Source organism: Leptopilina boulardi, unplaced genomic scaffold (assembly GCF_019393585.1).
Source record: "Leptopilina boulardi isolate dan_hultmark-lab unplaced genomic scaffold, ZJU_Lbou_2.1 LbouV2_368, whole genome shotgun sequence".
Taxonomy (NCBI): Eukaryota; Metazoa; Arthropoda; class Insecta; order Hymenoptera; family Figitidae; genus Leptopilina; species Leptopilina boulardi.
This window is the reverse complement of record NW_026137938.1, coordinates 1,418,041-1,439,321: the sequence shown is the minus strand read 5'-3', so window position 1 is coordinate 1,439,321 and position 21,281 is coordinate 1,418,041. Positions and strand designations below refer to the sequence as shown.

The 21,281-nt window shown below is 29.1% G+C and overlaps 2 protein-coding genes across 4 annotated transcripts in view; one reads left to right on the top strand and one right to left on the bottom strand.

Annotated features, from left to right (window-relative positions):
• Positions 1-21,281, top strand: part of LOC127287188 (furin-like protease 2) — a 283,866-nt gene that overhangs the window by 116,903 nt on the left and 145,682 nt on the right. The window lies entirely within an intron of this gene.
• On the bottom strand, positions 454-1,089 carry LOC127287197 (uncharacterized). Its single transcript, XM_051314005.1, has 2 exons — positions 734-1,089; positions 454-625 (listed from the first exon to the last, which is right to left on the bottom strand). Exons 1-2 carry the CDS (start codon positions 1,087-1,089, stop codon positions 454-456), a joined length of 528 nt encoding a protein of 175 aa, XP_051169962.1.

Below are 21,281 nucleotides of genomic sequence, written 5' to 3'. Positions count from 1 at the left end.
TATATATGCATATATATGTATATATATGTGTGTATATATATATATATAAAATGAAAACATATATGCTTGTCCATTATTATTGCTAATTTAATAATTATTATTTTTAAAAAAATCTACAATGAAAAATTACATTTAAAATACAAAATACTTTAATTGCAATAAATATAGTTTTATAAAATTCTTAAAAGAACAAAAAAAAAAAAAAATTTTTTTTTACATTAAAAAGGAGACAAATAAGGAATAAAATTTAATTCATTTTATTACAATATGTATAAACTTTATGTGTGCATATGTGTAAAATATGTATACAAAGCGTGATATATGTAAAAAGGTGAAAATGAGATATAATATGAAATATGAATGTATACATGTAATGATTTCATTATGTGTATATATATTTGTACTGAATATAGATAGCGACATTGATAAGAGTAAATAAGAGGTAACACTTTTTCACAAATTCTCGGAGATATGCAAACACGGAATTCCGTCATCTGATTGTCTGATAAAAAGAGGAGGCAGGTTCGGATCAAATGTCACATGTCCACACTGACACAAGTATGAGCTGTAATTCATGCGTATATATCGCCCACACAAACAGAAACGATCGGATGTGCCATATGTGCTATAAACAGACAAAAACAATACAATATATATATTTATATATAAATCTTTTTAACCAAAAAAAAAAAAAAAATAAAATAAAAAATAAATAAAAGAAAAGAAAACTTACCCTGTACAAATACAAGAGAAGGAATTATGTTCACAAGGACCCGGAAATGAAGAAGATGGCATAATGGTTCCTTCTAACAATCCCAGAAGATCATTTGACATGAGATAGGTCCTATCAATTATATCAGATAATTCCTCCTTCCACTCTTGATGTACGAATCGATGAAGAAAATTTCTGGAAGGATAGTAACCCCTATACAGCCTTGGAAGATAAGGATGACTAAAAGAAGAATTCTTCGTTGTGGAATGCACATCAGACATCTTTAATAATTTTTGAAGAGAATTAGCTCTCCTCGAAAGTCGCGACAATTCCATGGCAGAAGATAAAACTAATGGTAATACTCGCATCAATGGCATTTTTGACTTCCGAAAAAGATCAGCTATATAAAAATAAAACAATTATAAAATTTAATAAATATATATACCCAAAAACAAGCAAAAATCACACATATATTATATATATATAAAATTATCACTAACTTAAACAATATCTAAATTAAATCTCCGTAATTTGAATAAATATTCGTAATTGAAAATTTGCCGTTTAAGTTCCAAAGAATTTACTTTAATCAATACACCGCCTCTATAATTGTCTAACTCTCGAACAACGAAAATATTAGACGGATCTAGATGATATCCCGAAAACTCAGCAAACAAGCAGCACAAAGTTTCAACAGCTTGGTGAGTCGCAATAGGCCAAAAAGCAAACTGATACACTCCAAACTGTTCTTCAAGATCCACAATTCTTCGAGAAAGAATGCGACAGTGAATAACGCACCAATTATTTGACGTTAAAGCGGAAAAATTAAGATTATTTCTACAAAAAGGCGAACCATAAACCGTACTATTGTCTCTTGTTTGTGTTGTCAAATTTGCAACCGAAGCTTCTGCACGGACTTCCTGTTCAACGGTAGGAACGTTTTCTGACATTTCTTTTCAGAAGAACAAACTGGTCAATCAGAAGATTAAATTAACACTGAATGAATACTTACCCGAAGCCCCACCACCATCATTATCAAAGGATTCAAAAACAAATTCCTAAAGGTTCAATCACCGTTCAACTCCGGAAAAATACTGACCTAAGTCACCATCAAGGGAGCAGGAATAATCAACACACATCCTTGGAATTGATAATATTTATTGTGGTGATATGTTTCAATACTCGATCACAATTAAGGATCAACTTACCTCTTATCTCACGTGTCAATTCGCAATCGGCCTCTCATTTACCCTTTTTGAACTTCACAGAAACTAACATCTGCACGAATCTTCCTTGTCACACCAAGTAAACACAAATTGTTCGAAATCACGTTTTCCAAAAAAAAAAAAATGTTTCTTTTATCGAGGACGATAAAAACACTAAGGGGGGAGGACTGTTACATCCCGACTATTTAAAAATAGTTTTTTTTACGTAATTATAGATATATGTATGTATGTATGCATATATATATGCACATAATATACATAATAATTAGACTTATGGATAACTATTATTATAATGTAATTAATATATAGTATTTAAAATTAATTATCTCATAAAAGAAAAGTATATAGATATGTATATGGTGTGTGTATGTATGTGTGTGTATACATCTTTTAGAGAAATGATCTACATGCGTTGTTCAATATTATCGACCATAATTAACATTGCTCTTCTTCACTGCAGTCGATGCGTTATCAACCCGTATGATAATTGATCAACTTAGAATTAATTATGAGGCGTCGATATTGAAGAATATCACATTCTCAGTAAAGTAAATTATATACAAATAATTAAATAGTAGCTTAACGTTTGCGCAATAACTAATGGAAAGATTTAAATAATAATGGACAAACATATTTTTCGTACCTTTCTGAGAAGGCACATATTTATAATATAGTAAATATATAAGAAAGTATGTCATGAAATGATAAACTTTGATCGAAGATAAAAATTGCAATAATAATTAAAATAGGTAATTGTATTAACTGAAAAACACATTGAATAACCTTTTGATCTTACAATTTTTATCATAATTAAATTAGATCATTTCATTGTTTAAAAAAGTATATAAACCACTGTTAATAGGCTTATAGTTGTCATATTACTCCGGTGAGTTTCTGCCCGAACAGTATCGTTGAGTCGGCCCTTCAATCGTGAAATTGTACTTTTAAATCAGTGTTAATAAAAAGAGTCTTGTTTCTTATAATTTATATAAGATCGAAGGTAATTTTCATTGAATTTTATAAGTTCATTTATTTCGATTGTCGTATAATATTATTTTATGAAAGTTACTTCCGATTATTAAGGAAACAAGTTTCTTTTTGTATTAAGATACAATGTCGAGAAGTAATTCTTAAATAGTATTTAATAGTCGTTGGTGCATTAGTGCTAAATAACGAACTGAATTATTGTCATCCTGCGATACAATTGTGTAAAGCCGGTTGCATTGTAACAATCCAGAACCAACTTCAACATTGTAAGTAAAATTATATTATAAAACATTATTGTCAAATAAATTGTTCATTTTAAAAGGGAATGTGCATAATATTATTTACAAAGGACCCTTGTTCTTATAAAGTGACACGAATCCACATAAAAATAAATATCAAGATTTACCAACTTGATAAATCAGCACTTTACCTCCCCTTTTTTGTTAATTAATAAAAACCACCCTCGCCTTAGCTCGGGACGTAACAACAGTTGCTATGGAAACGGTTGCTATGGAAACAGTTGCTATGGAAACAGTTGCTATGGAAACGGTTGCTATGGTACCAGTTTAGTACCAGTTACTTTGGTACTAGTTACTATGGTACCAGCTACTTTGGTACTAGTTACTTTGGTACTAGTTACTTTGGTACTAGTTACTTTGGTACTAGTTACTTTCGTACCAGTTGCTATGGAAACGGTTGCTATGGAAACAGTTGCTATGGAAACAGTTGCTATGGAAACGGTTGCTATGGTACCAGTTTAGTACCAGTTACTTTGGTACTAGTTACTATGGTACCAGCTACTTTGGTACTAGTTACTTTGGTACTAGTTACATTCGTACCAGTTGCTATGGAAACGGTTGCTATGGTACCAGTTAGTTTAGTACCAGTTACTTTGGTACTAGTTACTTTGGTACTAGTTATTATGGTACCAACTAATTTGGTACTAGTTACTTTGGTACCAATTGCTATGGTACCAATTAGTTTAGTACCAGTTTCTTTGGTACCAGTTAGTTTAGTACCAGTTACTTTGGTACCAGCTACTTTGGTACTAGTTACTTTGGTACCAGTTAGTTTAGTAACAGTTACTTTGGTACTTTGGTAGTAGTTACTTTTGTACTAGTTAGTTTAGTAACAGTTACTTTGGTACTTTGGTAGTAGTTACTTTTGTACTAGTTACTTTGGTACTAGTTACTTTGGTACTAGTTACTTTGGTACTAGTTACTTTGGTACTAGTTACTTTGGTACTAGTTACTTTGGTACTAGTTACTTTGGTACTAGTTACTTTGGTACTAGTTACTTTGGTACTAGTTACTTTCGTACCAGTTGCTATGGAAACGGTTGCTATGGAAACAGTTGCTATGGAAACAGTTGCTATGGAAACAGTTGCTGTGGAAACAGTTGCTATGGAAACGGTTGCTATGGAAACAGTTGCTATGGAAACAGTTGCTATGGAAACGGTTGCTATGGTACCAGTTTAGTACCAGTTACTTTGGTACTAGTTACTATGGTACCAGCTACTTTGGTACTAGTTACTTTGGTACTAGTTACTTTGGTACTAGTTACTTTGGTACTAGTTACTTTGGTACTAGTTACTTTGGTACTAGTTACTTTCGTACCAGTTGCTATGGAAACGGTTGCTATGGAAACAGTTGCTATGGAAACAGTTGCTATGGAAACGGTTGCTATGGTACCAGTTTAGTACCAGTTACTTTGGTACTAGTTACTATGGTACCAGCTACTTTGGTACTAGTTACTTTGGTACTAGTTACATTCGTACCAGTTGCTATGGAAACGGTTGCTATGGTACCAGTTAGTTTAGTACCAGTTACTTTGGTACTAGTTACTTTGGTACTAGTTATTATGGTACCAACTAATTTGGTACTAGTTACTTTGGTACCAATTGCTATGGTACCAATTAGTTTAGTACCAGTTTCTTTGGTACCAGTTAGTTTAGTACCAGTTACTTTGGTACCAGCTACTTTGGTACTAGTTACTTTGGTACCAGTTAGTTTAGTAACAGTTACTTTGGTACTTTGGTAGTAGTTACTTTTGTACTAGTTAGTTTAGTAACAGTTACTTTGGTACTTTGGTAGTAGTTACTTTTGTACTAGTTACTTTGGTACTAGTTACTTTGGTACTAGTTACTTTGGTACTAGTTACTTTGGTACTAGTTACTTTGGTACTAGTTACTTTGGTACTAGTTACTTTGGTACTAGTTACTTTGGTACTAGTTACTTTCGTACCAGTTGCTATGGAAACGGTTGCTATGGAAACAGTTGCTATAGAAACAGTTGCTATGGAAACAGTTGCTGTGGAAACAGTTGCTATGGAAACGGTTGCTATGGAAACAGTTGTCATGGAAACGGTTGCCACCAAATGAAAATAAAAAAAAGAAAAAAAGTAATGAAATATTTAACTATAACATAATTAAAACTTTTGCTATTCCAGTAAAATCTTTCGCTGTTTTAGGTATAAATCTTTTTTTTTCCCCGTGTAATTCTAATAAATTTGAATGACAAAAATTCGACTCGTTTTCTTCTTTTTACTCCAAGTTGAAAATCGTGATTTCTCACGGAAGAAACATTCGAAATTTCATTCGGAAACTTAAACCAATTTGGTTTGGAAATTCACCTATATGTAAATTTTCGAACCACATGATATGAATGCAACTAGTTCAGACAACTTTGGGTTATAATAGAGGCATCGTATTATTTGAATTTGCTTTTATAGTCTTAAATTTACATATTACTGTTCTCCTCTCTCTCTCTCACTTTTTTTTTTCTTTACTATATAGGTACTCGAGTCCCTTCGATGAATTGCTTTTATAAAGAAATGAAAATTTAATTTTCAATATTGAATTTGTAATCAGAAATGGCAGTTGAAATAGAGATTTTTGTCCTATATATATATATATATATATATATATGTCGTGCACATTTTTCTGATTGACCCATAAAAAATTTCTTCTTATAATATACTTTCGACAAAACTAAATTCGATCATTTGGGTTTGAAATATCGACAGCTTTACAGATATGATGTACTACCTTTCATGCGCGCGAGATAATATATATCGAGTCATCTAAAAGTGTCTTTTTGATATAATATATATCATATATCAGTGTGAAATCAGATTCAAAAAATTGCGTTAAAATATTTTTCATTGTAGTTTATAGTGGTCCACTCATGACGACATTCCCCTAAACCTAAAAATTAGAAAAGAAAAAGAAAGTTGGGCGTATAAAGAATAATTGTATAATATTGATAAAAAAAATTTGAAATAAATTTTCGAAATGGAAATTTGAAAAGAAAATGAAAGAGATTTTGAAAGCCGGATATGGATTTTTTTTTTTTTTTTTTTTGAAGATCTAAATAATGTCGTGTTAGAGTTAGCGTCGATAGTTGTTTTAAAATCGAAGACTTTCTCCACGTGCGTGTGGCCTGCATACGTATGTATATATATATATATACCTATATAGTGATAAAAATGGCCATCTAGAAAGTGAAAACGCATAAGGTTGCCGACACATGGAGAGATACGAAACCGTCTAGTTTGCTGGATTCTTCGGCTTCTCCGTTACAATTATAGAGGTCGGCAACCTAATGTCTTATAAGAAAGCGATTACATATGTACAAGTCTCGCGTCTTCCAAGTTTTATTCTCTTGTCAACTTCGTGAAAATCACAGTCAAATTATTATCAAATTATCATAGATTTTCATATTTTTAAATTTTTCCTTAGTCAAACATTTTTAAAGTTGAAATTATTCTATTTATTCAATTGTCACGTTTACCCCTTTTTCAAAAACTACCCCACATGGAAAAAGAAAATTTACCTGAAACTGCGAAATATTTCACTGGAATAGCGAAACATTTAACTGAAACAAGTAAAACTTTTGTACGTTTCGCTGTTACAGGTAAATCTTTTTTTTTTCCTTCTCTCTTGAAATCGATCCAACATGGAAAGAAATCTTCATCTGGAATAGCGATAAGTTTCACTGGAACAGCGATATGTTTCACTAAAACAGGGAACATTTTCGCTATTCTAGAAAAACATATCGTTGTTCCAGATAAAGATTTTTTTCAACTTCTTTGAAATTCCTTTGTTCCAAATTTATTTGATTAAAAAAATCGGTTACTTGGCTATTATCAAATAAATACTTGGACAAAATAATATTGTTAATTTAATGAAAACTATTCGAATCAGTAATTTCTCTATTTACAATAAATTCCTTTTTATTTTTGATTCAAATAAAAATTATTTGGTTCAAATATTTATTTTATAATAGCCCATAAGTAACCGATTATTTAAATCAAATAAATTTTTTTTGTGCTAATTTTTAATAATTAATATTAACAAAATTAATTTAATAATTTTTAACAGCTATATTAACTTTTTAGTAGCTCTAACAAACATTTTAGTTGCTATAGCAAATTTTTTTTAGCAAATACTCTAGTATTTTCAGCTAATTCATTCTTTCCCGTGTAGAAAAATTCAATATGTTGAATTAAAAATACAGGTTTTTTATTTTTTGGATTATTTTCCATATTCTGTAGACTTTCATTTATCAACTTTTAAAACTTGGCGATTCCAAAAAAATCCCGTTTTAATCTTTTACTGGGAAAGAAAAAAAATTGCTACAATTTGAAAATATTGCACATTGATTGTGCCAAAGCTCGCGGATTTTCGAAATAAAAATAAACTTCATTCAAAAATTTATTCTGTTATTTTTTTTCGACTTTTTAGAATCTCTTTCTTGTATGTATTTTAATAAAGGAAATTTTTTTTATTATTGTTTTTTTTTTAGAAGAAGAATTAATTTTTTTTACATTGAAAATCTCAATTGAAAAAATCTGTTTTTTTAAATGTGAGATTTTCTACAACTTTATAGAAGTAAAAATAAATATTTTATATCATCTTTTATATGCAATAACAAATTGTTTTACAGTAAAAAAAAATGATTGAAAAGAATAAAATTTCTTTTAGAAATTCAATTTCTTTACTGTGAATGATTGATTTTTAATTTAGTATGAAAGTGTGGAGTTGTAAAAAAATGAATGGATTGAATAGAAATTCATACTTTATTAGCAATCAAAGAATATTATTGGAAGTTGGGTGAAATATTTTTTTTTTTTTTTTTTTTTTTTTTTTGAGAACAATCGCTATATTTTAGAAATGATTGTACAGAGTATAACTGAAATCGAAATCAGCGACCTATATTATTTCGATTACCCGACGCGCGATATCTGATCTCCAAGTTTGTAGGGATGGCAAAGAGGTCGTATCCCCTCGTGGTTCTGCTGACGATTCCCGTGTTCTAGATTCGTCTAACTTTGCTATAAGGTATAGCTTGGTGATTCGTTAATCGAACCATATTTCACCCTACGATCTTTTTTTTTAAAGCCTTGAATTAAAATTAACCTTTAAGAATGAAATTAAAAAAAAAGTTTATTTACTTTTGATTATAGAAAAAAAAAATTAAAACTTTGTTTTATTATTTCTAATATCAAAAGCAAAAATTTTAAATTTAGAATGGTATAATTTGTTATATATTGTTGACAATATTACTAATTTTTACTTTATGACTTCATTAATTAATATAACATAAACTACTCTATTTTATTAATAATTGTCGTTAATTAAGTTAGAGATAAACAATTCACTAAATTCAATAGCTAAAATTGTGATTTTCGTCGATGAAGCATTAAATAAACACGTAAATAATTAATTAACAAAGGCAATTTAATGGAGAAATTCATTTTCTAATAAATTAATGATAAAAATTTTTTAGTTTTAATAAAATACAGTTTTAAATATTCGAAATATTTTATATAATTATAGCAAAAAGATTGATAATAATCAGACAAGTGTGAATATAATTTTTCTTTCAAATATTAATAAATCAATATTTTTTATTGATAATAGCCAAGTAATCGATTATTAGAAACAAATTAATTTTTTGTCTTAAAATATTCTTCTCTTTTTTCACAAAAAATTTCAAATATTCCATTGATAATGATGCTGAAGTCCGCAACGTTTTCAAAAACGAAAAATTAAAATAGAATTATTTTTTCGTGTCAAAATTTATCTCTAATTTTGATTTGCACAAACTTTCAAGAAATTAATACTTTTATAGAATCCAGTTACCCTCGAATAATTTTAATTTTAACACAAAGTAATAGATATTGTCTAATTACTTTTTTTGTTTTTGTTTGTAAAAACGTTGCGGACTTCAGTATCATAATTGATAATGATTAAAATCAGTAATACCTGTGACAATTATACAATTTTGAAAAACAATTTTACTAATAAATCAATTTTAATGAACAAAAGTATGTTTAAAATTTGCACATTAATCAGTATTATTCTGATTGTAAATATTTATAAATAGTATTTTAGAGGGAATTATTGGTTTATTTACAAAGACAATAATACCGCATGAAACTTTGGGTATGGATAATGATGAAAGAGGAGATTGGTTGTAGTTGAAATCTACTTGTTTGTCTAATTAGAGGTTAGGCCTCCGGTAATGAGATACGTTATAATCCATTATCCTCTCTGATACTAGTAACGCAAATGCCCGACACGTTTTCTCTCTCTCTCTCTCTCTCTCTCTTGAATGGAGGTCATTTTCCTGTTTGACCGTTTACTATTTGCCTCTAGGTGATTTCATGGATAGTACAGCCTAACAAGTCTATTTCAAATCCACAATCTCATTACTGAGAATTCGATTGCAACTAAATCACAATAATTCGCAATAATTATTGTATTTCAAAAAAAAAACTTCAATTTTTTAAAAAAAAATTAGATTTACAAAAAAATGTTCTTTTTACAAAAAGAATTTTCATTTCTTTTTTCTATTAAAATATAATTAATAGAGACAAATTGTATAAAATCTAATTGGATAATTAGACGCATAACTGAATTTAATTAACAATTATTTTTAATGAAACTCACATTTAATTATTGTAATTCACAAAAGTTGAAACACACACACACACAGTACTAAAAATATAATTTTTAAAATCTAATTATGTTTGTCAGAAGAAAATACTGTTTGAACGATAAAAAAATAAAAAAAAAAAGTTGCGGTATAGAAGTTTTCGTGAATTTGCTGTAAATAAATTGCGGGGAAATATACGAAAAAAAAGAGGAGGGGAGAAAATAAAATGTATTTTATCCTTTGGTTGTTTATGAGCTCGAGTGGTGTAAACTCAAAACTTTAGCACCGCTCACATTGTACGTGCGTTCAAAGTTGTAAAGCACGAAATTGCAAAATAGATTTTATTGAATCAGAAGAAGTCTTGCAAAAAAAAAAAAGAAATGAGAACAAAAAAACAAAATGAGTGTATACTGTGAAACATCTCGTTAGTAGACATTTCAAAGCATCACCCGTTTTCCAATTATATACTTCATAATGTAATGACGTTACAAATTGGATATACTTTGACGTTAAAATTTTAATCTCCTTAATGAAAATCCGCATGGGAATATAATAGCAAAAAGTTATTAAAAATATAAACTTTACAAAAAAAATATATATATAATTATCATTTAAATTTTATTTTTTTGCAATCTATAGTAACAAATTTATATTATTTTTAATATATAATTTAAATGTGAGCAGGCGTATATTTAGATATTCAGTAAATCGTTGTCATAACAACCGTTGCTGTGGTATTCGTTTCCATAGAAACCGTTATGCTATAGTAATTGCTTGCGTCGCAACCGTATCCAAGGAACCGTTGCTACGTTAACCGCAACTATAGGAACCGTTGCTATGGTAAACACTACTGTAGGATCCGTTGCTATAGGAACCTATAGCAACGGTTTCAGTAGTAGTTACCATAGCAACGGTTCCTATATCAACGGTATCTACAGTAGCAGTTGCCATAACAACGGTTCCTATAGGAACGGTCCTATAGTAACGGTTCCTATAGTAGCGGTTCCTATAGTAACGGATACCATAGTAGCGGTTCCTATAGCAACAGTTCCTATAGCAACGGTTCCTATAGTAACGGATACCATAGTAGCGGTTTCTATAGCAATGGTTCCTATAGTAACGGATATCATAGTAGCGGTTTCTATAGTAACGGTTCCTATATCAACGGTATCTACAGTAGCAGTTGCCATAACAACGGTTCCTATAGTAACGGATACCATAGTATCGGTTCCTCTAGCAACCGTTGCTATGGTAACTGATACTGTAGGAACTGTTGATATAGGAACCGTTACTATAGAAACCGCTACTATGATATCCGTTACTATAGGAACCGTTGCTATAGGAACCGCTACTATAGGAACCGTTACTATAGAAACCGCTACTATGATATCAGTTACTATAGGAACCATTGATATAGAAACCGCTACTATGGTATCCGTTACTATAGGAACCGTTGCGATGGTAACTGATATTGTTGGATCCGTTGCTATAGGAACCGATAGTATAGGAACTGTTGCTATAGGAACCGCTACTATGGTATCCGTTACTATAGGAACCGCTACTATGGTATCCGTTACTATAGGAACCGCTACTATAGGAACCGTTACTATAGGACCTTTCCTATAGGAACCGCTACTATAGAAACTGTTACTATGGTATCCGTTACTATAGGAACCGCTATTATAGGAACCGCTACTATAGGAACCGCTACTATAGGAACCGTTACTATAGGACCGTTCCTATAGGAACCGCTACTATAGAAACCGTTACTATAGAAACCGCTACTATGGTATCCGTTACTATAGGAACCGCTACTATGGTATCCGTTACTATAGGAACCGCTACTATAGGAACCGTTACTATAGGACCTTTCCTATAGGAACCGCTACTATAGAAACTGTTACTATGGTATCCGTTACTATAGGAACCGCTACTATAGGAACCGCTACTATAGGAACCGTTACTATAGGACCGTTCCTATAGGAACCGCTACTATAGAAACCGTTACTATAGAAACCGCTACTATGGTATCCGTTACTATAGGAACCGTTGCTATAGGAACCGTTGCTATGGGAACCGCTACTATGGTAATCGTTACTATCGGTACCGCTACTGTAGGATCCGTTCCTATAGGAATCGTCGCTATGGTAATATTTGCCATGCTAATCGTAAATATGGGAACGGTTGCTATGAAAACCGTTACTACCCTAACCACTACTACAGGAACTGTTACTATATAGAAACTAGCATTACATTCTTTTTTGAGTAAAGAAATTAAATTTCTCCAAAAAAAAAACAAACTTTATTTTAATAATTAATAGATAATATTAATATTAATAGATATATTTCAACTTTGTTAAACTTATTTGACATAGAAAAAAAAAAACCAACTCTAATTCTTCTCAGACTCCTCTGGCAAAGTAAGACTGAATGACTCTCTTCCTCTTACTCTTCTTTTCTGAAGCTGTCTCATTCACAACTAAAAGATCGATCAGCGCATCGCGCTAAGTTTCCATGCCTCGTTGATTTCGTGGCGCATTTTCCGCTCCGCTAAACTCGACGAATTTTCTAAACCGTTTACCTTTCGTGTGCACGCGAATCGCGCGATGAAACCGATAGAAATGAGAATTCAGGGCACTGGGGTGAAAATTAAAAATCTGCTTACACCGCGTGGTCTCTGTATATATATATATATATATATATATATATATATATATATATATATATATATATATATATATCTCAATATTTTGCGATTGTCGCGTCTCTTTGCTCTATCTTCTGTATATATATACATGTACATGTATTTCACATGTCACATTTGCCATGTATCTGATTGTAGCTGGAGATTAAATTCACCATATATTCAAGATACCAGAGAATTAGATGTCAGACCCATTTCTGTGTCCGGTTTGTATAATATAATAATTTCTCCCTCAAAATCATCTTTTCTTTTGGGAAAAGAGAATTTATTTCAGAAATTGGATATTTTTTTTTATTCAATAATAAAAAAATATATATTTCTTTTAAATTTATTTTCAATATTCTTTTTTGTATTCTTGCATGAAGTGTCTATATAATAGGATATCGTTTTGGAAAATGAGATTTGAGCGTGTTAAAAGCGACTTTTTCTTGTTGAAGATAGGAGGGGTTTCTTTTTTTTTTTGGTTAAAACCACAGTTTTTTGTCAGTGGGATGGAAAGTCTACACACAGAGAGAGAGAGAGAGAGAGAGAGAGAGAGAGAGAGAGAGAGAGAGAGAGAGAGAGAGAGAGAGAGAGAGAGAGAGAGAGAGAGAGAGAGAGAGAGAGAGAGAGAGAGAGAGAGAGAGAGAGAGAGGAAAATGGAGTGTGTATAGCCTTGGCAGTAACGAGTGATATCGCGGAAAGGGACACGCTTCTTTTTTGGTTCACCGACGTGAGCCGACCGTAAATTTTGGTCTGCAAATTGGACCAGTGCAAGGCGATACGGAAGGAGTGATACTTACGAGGGTCGGTTAGAGAGAGCGATAAAGGATCGACATCGGTTTCTCGCTGGACCAACCAACCATTCTCTTCCTTCTTCTTATCCTCCCTTCATCTCTCTCTTTCTCTCTCTCTCGTCTGAAAACCACCTTTTTGTCCTTTAGTTTCAAGACCGCACACGTCTCTCCAACTTCGTATTCCACACGCGTTCTCCACGGTTTATAGCAATGCTTTAAACCAGAACATTGCCTCTAGATATAGAAATAACCATATTCCCTAAGTCACGATTTAATTTAAAGTCGAAATTTTCTTTTCTAACAATGTAAATAATTTTGTTGATTTATTTTATTAGTTACTGTTAGAATAAGAAATGGTTGCTATGGTAACCGGTGACATAGTAACCGTTACCATAGCAACTGTTGCCATAATAACTGCTACTACTTCCACCGTAGCCATGGTTACCTTTGCTATGGTAACCTATATTATGATATCTGTTACTATAGGAACCGTTGCTGTGGTAACTGCTACTGTTGGATCCGTTGCTATAGGAACCGATACTATAGGAACCGTTGCTATAGGAACGGCTACTATGGTATCCGTTACTATAGGAACCGTTGCTATGGAAACCGATATTTTAGGATCCGTTGCTATAGGAACTGTTGCTATGGTAACCACTACTATGGTACCCGCTACTATAGGAACCGGTGCTATGGTAACCGCTACTATAGGAACGGCAATAACGGTTGCTATGGAAACCGTTGCTATGGTATCCGCTACTATAGGAACGACAATAATGGTTGCTATGGAAACCGTTGCTACGGCAACTGCTTCTGTAGGATACGTTGCTATAGGAACGGCTACTATGGTATCCATTACTATAGGAACCGTTGCTATGGAAACCGATATTCTAGGATCCGTTGCTGTAGGAACTGTTGCTATAGAAACCACTACTATGGTACCCGCTACCATAGGAACCGTTGCTATGGTAACCGCTACTAATGGAACGGCAATGACGGTTGCTATGGAACAGTTCCCATAGCAACCGTTATCATAGTAATCGTTACTATAATAGTTGTTTCCATAGCAATCGTTGTCACAGCAACGGTTGCGATGGCGAGAATCAGAATTTATATAGATTAGCTTACCAAAAATTTTTGTTTTTAAAAAAAAATTAAATCCATCTAAAATTATAATAGTGTGGCTGGAAAAATTTCAAATGTTCATAAACACTGAAATGTTTTTGTAATAAAAAAATGCCAAACAATGAAATTTTTTTTACTATTTCGTAAAATAATATCTACCTAACAGAGAGAACGGGCCAAAAAATAAAAAAAACGAGAAACACTTTACAGTGAATTACATGAATAATTCAAGTGTTATTTTAATTTTCTAAAATGTCATATTTAACTTATAAAGGGAAACAAAAAATTTATATTCTATTAATTTGTGATAAATTAAAATTTTAGAAGTAAATTTTTTTTTGTTTTTATAGAAATATAATAGTTGACAATTTTTTATATTTTCTATAATATTATTATGTTTTTGTATATATTTTATTAGTATCGCTTTTTAATTTTCCTATTTAATAAATTTATATTTTATGATATTAATATTAGTGTGTTGAGAAAGTGAAATTTATCTCCAATTTCTTTAAAAGATTAAGATAAAATATCAAATATACACTCGGTTGGAATCAGAGAGGAAAACCTATTACATTTTTTTTTTTTTTTAAATGTTCCAATCTTATCTAAAATATCATCTATGTCATATCGTATATTATGCTAATTACGAATATTATTTTACAAAATCTCCATAATCGTAAGTTACTTTAATTGCAAACTTCGTTTTACGGTTCATTTGTCGTTTTTACTCTCGCCTAATTTTTTTTTTTTCTTTTGAAATTACTTAAATTTTTTAAATACATTTCCCTTACATTGTGATACATATTAATTTTCTTATTTCGAGATTATTACGTTAAAATGATGACATTATCTACTTAATTATTTATTAGTAAGTGAGTGGGAAAAATTATATATATTATATCAATAATTTTAATGAATTTATTCTACTTATGTATATCACTGGTCGTCAAAAAAATTTTTAATCCAATACTTTAATTTTAAAATAAAAAATGGTGATAAAAAGTACAACTTTTTTTTTTATTTGAATATAGGGCAAAAGTGGCCCTTATTATTGGAAATGCTTGGGAGAATTATTTTTTACTATAAAAAAGTAGAGTCTATAAAAGTTGAATATTGGCAATATCTCTCTTGCAGTGAAGTTGCATAGTCATATCTCGATATTATGAATGACGAACGGAAAGAAAACACTTTCTTACATAAAATTTAACGAATCGGAAGTGGGTACGAAGAAAGATGAATTCAGTGTATAAAGGAGAAAGATAAGAGTATATCCTATCTACATAGTTTATAGCTGCTCTACTTTAAAAGGGATTCATATCACATTTTTGCCTCTTTCAAATATATATGTATAGTTTATATGAAGGACAGTCGCAATTTGAATTTTTTTTTCCTTCCCCCTTATATAGTATCGATTCTTTCGTTGCTAGACTTCATTAAATCGTTTATTCACGTAATTAAATTCACCGCCAGTTCATCTACTTAAGCTCCTCTATCTCATGCAGAGCGCGATTTTCCTCAGATTAAATGTCAGAGTCACGCGGATGATAAATGATATCAAGATACATTACAAAATGTTTTACTTTTTTTTTTCTTTTCTTTTTTTTTTTAAACAAATATCAATACTAATTATTTATCTACTTTTTTATTAAAATTTTTTTTCCAATTTTATTCGTTTATTACGCAAAAAAATGTTCGCCTGGAACAGCGATAAGTTTCTCTGGAATAGCGATATATTTCTCTAGAATAGGGAAATATTTCTCTAGAATAGCGAAAACTTTCGCTGTATTAATGAAACATATCGCTGTTTTACATAAAGATTTTTTTGCATGTACAATTTGTAAAATAATAAAGGCTTCCGATTTTATTTGGAATAATTGACATTATTTTATTTTATTATTATTATTTTTATTTTATTATTATTGTTGTTGTTGATTTTAATTGTGAATAATAATTAAATTCATTGAGACGTTATAGTTTTGGAAAATGACCTTTGTTGAAATTGCAAATATTGTTTTTGATTGATGATGATGATGACTATGATGATGATAACATTTGTGGATCAATGATTTAGCTTCTATACTTTCGGGGTTCAGTTGAATTTGAATACTTAATTAATCAACAGATTTGGCTCTATCTTTGTAAATTTACACTCGTAAAGTCAATATCCAGCTCTTTATGTGTTTAGTTCAGCAAATCCTGAAGGAACGTTGGTTGGCGATTTCGATATGAATAATCTACTCAATCCCAATTAATGCTCTTTAAAGATTCACAATTATATAGCTGAAACTTTCAAAATGCAGATAGTTTTCCCTTTATCATTTCATTGCAGACTTTGCGCATTTTAAAATGTTTACCAACATTTTTTTTTCAGATCAATAATATACCATTTTTTTTTAAAGAAATATTTTAATTTAAAAAATATTTTCATTTAAATCAAATAAAAATTTATTTGAATCAAATAAATATTTATTGAGACAAATATATCATTTCTCTGGATGCAGTTTAGTTGATTTAATTAATTAGTTTAATGTTAATAAATAAAATTCAATTAAAATTAATTTTGTTTTAAATAATTATATAAAAGCATGTTTAATTATTAAATAATAAAAATTTGTATAATTTCCAAAATTACAGAGACAAAATTGAAATTATGTGCAATGAAATATTTATTTAACGAAGTATTTTTTTATTTTTATCATCTCCAATTATTTAATCTCTCTTTTTTTTCATTGATACATATTTTAAATGAAATTTAAAAAATTTACAATATCTCATAAATCAGTAATTATTCATTGGTAATATTGGAGATATTCGGTTACTTTTTTATTTTATTTGATCTCGTTTTTTTTTTTTTACTTTACAATCATTTTATTCTTTTTATTGAAAAATAGTTTAATAAAGCAAAATTTCATATATTGAACGGTAAAAACCTTTCAATGAAAGGCAGAAAATGATATAAAATTGAATGGAAAAAAATTGTAGCTTCTGCTCGAAATTGTTTCGTATTTTATATATGTGCAATTAGTGAAGATATAAGTTTATTTTGTATGATTAGTTTGAATATTTCGAGTGGAGAATCTAATAAATCACTAATCCAGTCATACATGAGAGAATATTAATCAGAATTCTCTACGAGCCAGTGCATCACTGCACAATTTCTGAATATTAAATTTTAGACTGAATTAGCCACGTACTTTGATATCGTTGAATTATGTATAATTAATCATATATACTAGTTTCACTCCTAAATTGGGAAGAATTCGAAATTCTTTTATTTTTCTCACCAGTAAAATGTATTTATTTTAATATAGAATTATTTTCAAGTAATATTATTCTATTTTGCAAATTTGGATTTAGTGTAAAATAAATAAATTCTGTTTTTAGTAAGGAGAGTTTAAAAAAAATTTTATCGCCTCAAAAAATTATTTACAAAAATTTTTTTACCACTTAAAAAAATCCTCGCTGAGGGGATTAAATTAATTTCTAAAAATTAATAAGTAAAAAATAATTTTTAGGAAGTTAAAATTTTCAGTTGATTAAATTTATGGAGAAAATATTTTGTATAGCGAAACATTTTCTTGAAAGTATATATATATGAAGTCAATTAACCTAATTTTCTTGTGCATTAAACATATTTTATTTTATGTATATTTTACTATCCCATAATAAAATGTTGCATTTAGCCAAAAACAAAAGTTATAATTTCTCAGAAACTTTATTAATGACACCGAAGAATAATATAATTTTCTACAAGACAAGTTTCTGAATATTAAATATAGAACATTCAAAAATTACTCTTCAATTGAGCAGTAAAAAGTATGGAATAAGAAATTAAAAATTATTTTTATTATAATTTTTTATTAAATAATAAATTTTTGTAAATATTTTAATATTAAGAATAAGAATATTAATATTAATAAAAAATAAGAATGAGAAATTGTTAATATTAATAAAAAAAAAAATTTTTGCCTTGAAATCAGTGCGCTTCTTTTTTTCGTGTTTATTTGTCAAAGACACGGCAATATAGGAGAAAAAGAGATATCTCTCTTTTTCAAGAAAAGTTCCAAAGGAAAAGAAATGAAAGAGTCACGTCTCATTATTTCAAGAATTTATTTCCGACTTTTTCCCTCGTTTGAAATTATCTCGACAATAACAAAACCTCACGAATTATTATATATTGAACCAAACAGAATTGGTATATTTATAGTTAAAAAAAAAAAATCTGTTCTTTCAAGTAGAATAACGATTAATAGAGTTTTTATCTTTTTTTGTTTCAGGTGAGTTGACACTATAGACATAAATTATTGATGGAAAAAAAAATGAGATGACATTATCCGTTTGAGAAGTGCAACGTTATCAGGTATTTCGTGTTTACTTTTGTTTCTCGACTTGTTCTCTATTTTTTTTTTTCTTTTTTCTTTATTTTATGTACACAGAAAAGTTCAATTTTATTCTCAATTTGGATCTATTTTGGCAAAATTCCAATATCAATGGCAAATATTCTCTATATATTGAAAAGATCGCATGTTTGCTCGTATGTATCATTCATTGCTTTTAGAATCAAGTGCGATTCAACGTGCGGGAAAATTCTCATAATTTCTCTTAGCCGCTTTTATATATATATATAAACCAAACCAGAGCACGGATTTCCATTGAAATCCATCGTTTGGAGGTTCATCCTTTTCAGTAATTTACCCAGTTGGGACGATTCGATCTATTTTTAATCGTATCCAGTTTGTGTGTACGATTGAAATCGACAGATACTACGCGAACTTCATTCTCTCTGACTGACCATAGGTCTCGGTCACTGAGAAAGAAAAAAAAAAAAAAAAAACACCCAAAAGAATGTACAAATAAAATGCATGAAATAGTGCAAATTGGAATGTGTTTCAAAGATACTGAAAAAGTAGAGGATATATATTTTTTTTTTTTTTTAAAAAAACGCGGTTCCAATCAGTGAAAAATATGTATGAAAATATCTGTTGGAAAAAAATGTTCGCGACTCATTTTTTGTATAAAAATGTCTCTTTATCAAAGTTGGTTTTTTTTTTTTTTTTTTTTTTTTCTTAAATTTATGTTTTATAAAAGTAGATTTTTTTTTTTTAAATTAAGGAAATAATATTAGTGTTTCATGAGAAAAAAAAGAAATGATTATGAGAAAAGTGTAGGAGTTAATATTTAAATTATTACTGTCGTAACTTTCTTTTATTCTAGTTCTCGTTAATAAATTTTAAACCAAGGAATTCTCTAATCTGCTTTAGCAGTTTGGAATTCTTTGAATAATTCAATCCAACCGCGCGAATTATAATCTTTTTCTCAGAAAACTTTTTCGTATTCGCCCAAAAAAAAAAAAAAATTGAAATACATTGAAAAAAAAAGAATTTATTTTATTCAAATTATCGGTTATTTTACTATTATTAAATAAATATTATTTGGAAACAAATAAATATTATTTATTTCCAAATAAATATTATATGTATCAAATAAATATTACTTGTTTCCAAATAAATATTATATCAAATAAATATTATTTATGTCAAATAATATATATGTGATGCAAATAATAATTATTTGAATAAAATAAATATTTTTTTTAACAAATAAATATTTTTTTTTGTATTAAATAATATTTATTTGGACCAAATTATAAATAATTAAAATAAAAATCAAAACAATGTAAAATTAATATATTTGTACAATCCAACATTAATTTTTAAAAATATTTTGCAGTCTTGATTATTTGAACCAAATAATTTTTTTTCACAATAATTAAAAGTATATTTATAAAAATATATAAGAAAAAATAATCCGAGTCTTTTCACATATATTTAACTCATATTTCATATATATATATATATATAAATCCGTTTCTTAGGTCTATTTGCGTTTGGAGTTCTTTTGTTACTATAACTGACGTTCCTTTTTAGACTATTCGAATTCGATATCAAGCATTTTTCTCGCATTTTCTTGAACGTAAAATGCAAAGAAAACGGCAGCATTGCTTCAACATATTCGTGTACGATTGAGGCTCGAACATAAAATGAAATTCCTTTACTAAGATCAAAGATCTTGAGAGTGAAGTTTATGAGTAAAAATAGAAAGAAAGAAAAAAAAGAATCTACTGGGATTTGAAAAATTCATGACTCGCAAGTACTCCTTTTTTTTCGAGTAGAATATTATTTATCGAATGCATGAGTAAAATTTTCTCTTTTAAAACCATTTTCGATTTCTTTTTATATACCTATAAAGCTTTTAGGAAATATTAAGGGTAGCTAAAATCAGAATTTATTGATTAGATTTAATTTTATTATAACAAAACTAAAATTTAATTTTACTATTAACGTAAACAAAATTTAATTTTATTATAAACGTATAAACTTTAATTTTATAACTAAAACAAAATTAAAATTTATAGCAACTAAAACAAAATTTAATTTTATTGTCACTTAATTAAAATTATAACTAAGACAAAATTGAAATTTATTCTATAAATTAAAATTAAAATTTATTCTAAATTATTATATAATAATAAAATGCTTGGTCTGTCCTTCTCTCCTAACTTAAAGTTGGCCTTTTCTGATTTCACGTGTTTTTTTGAATAGTAATCTTATGACGTGTCAAATTTTGACAATTCTTTTTCTCATTTTTGCCAAAGTTGTATAATTGTGTTTCCAAATTTCGGAATAAGTTTCTTTAAAATTCCAAATTCCAAAATTCAATTCACGAAGCTGAAGTACACAACGTTTACCAACGAAATTTTTTTTAAAGTTGTATATTCATTCAAAAATTGTATACAAATACAAAAAATTT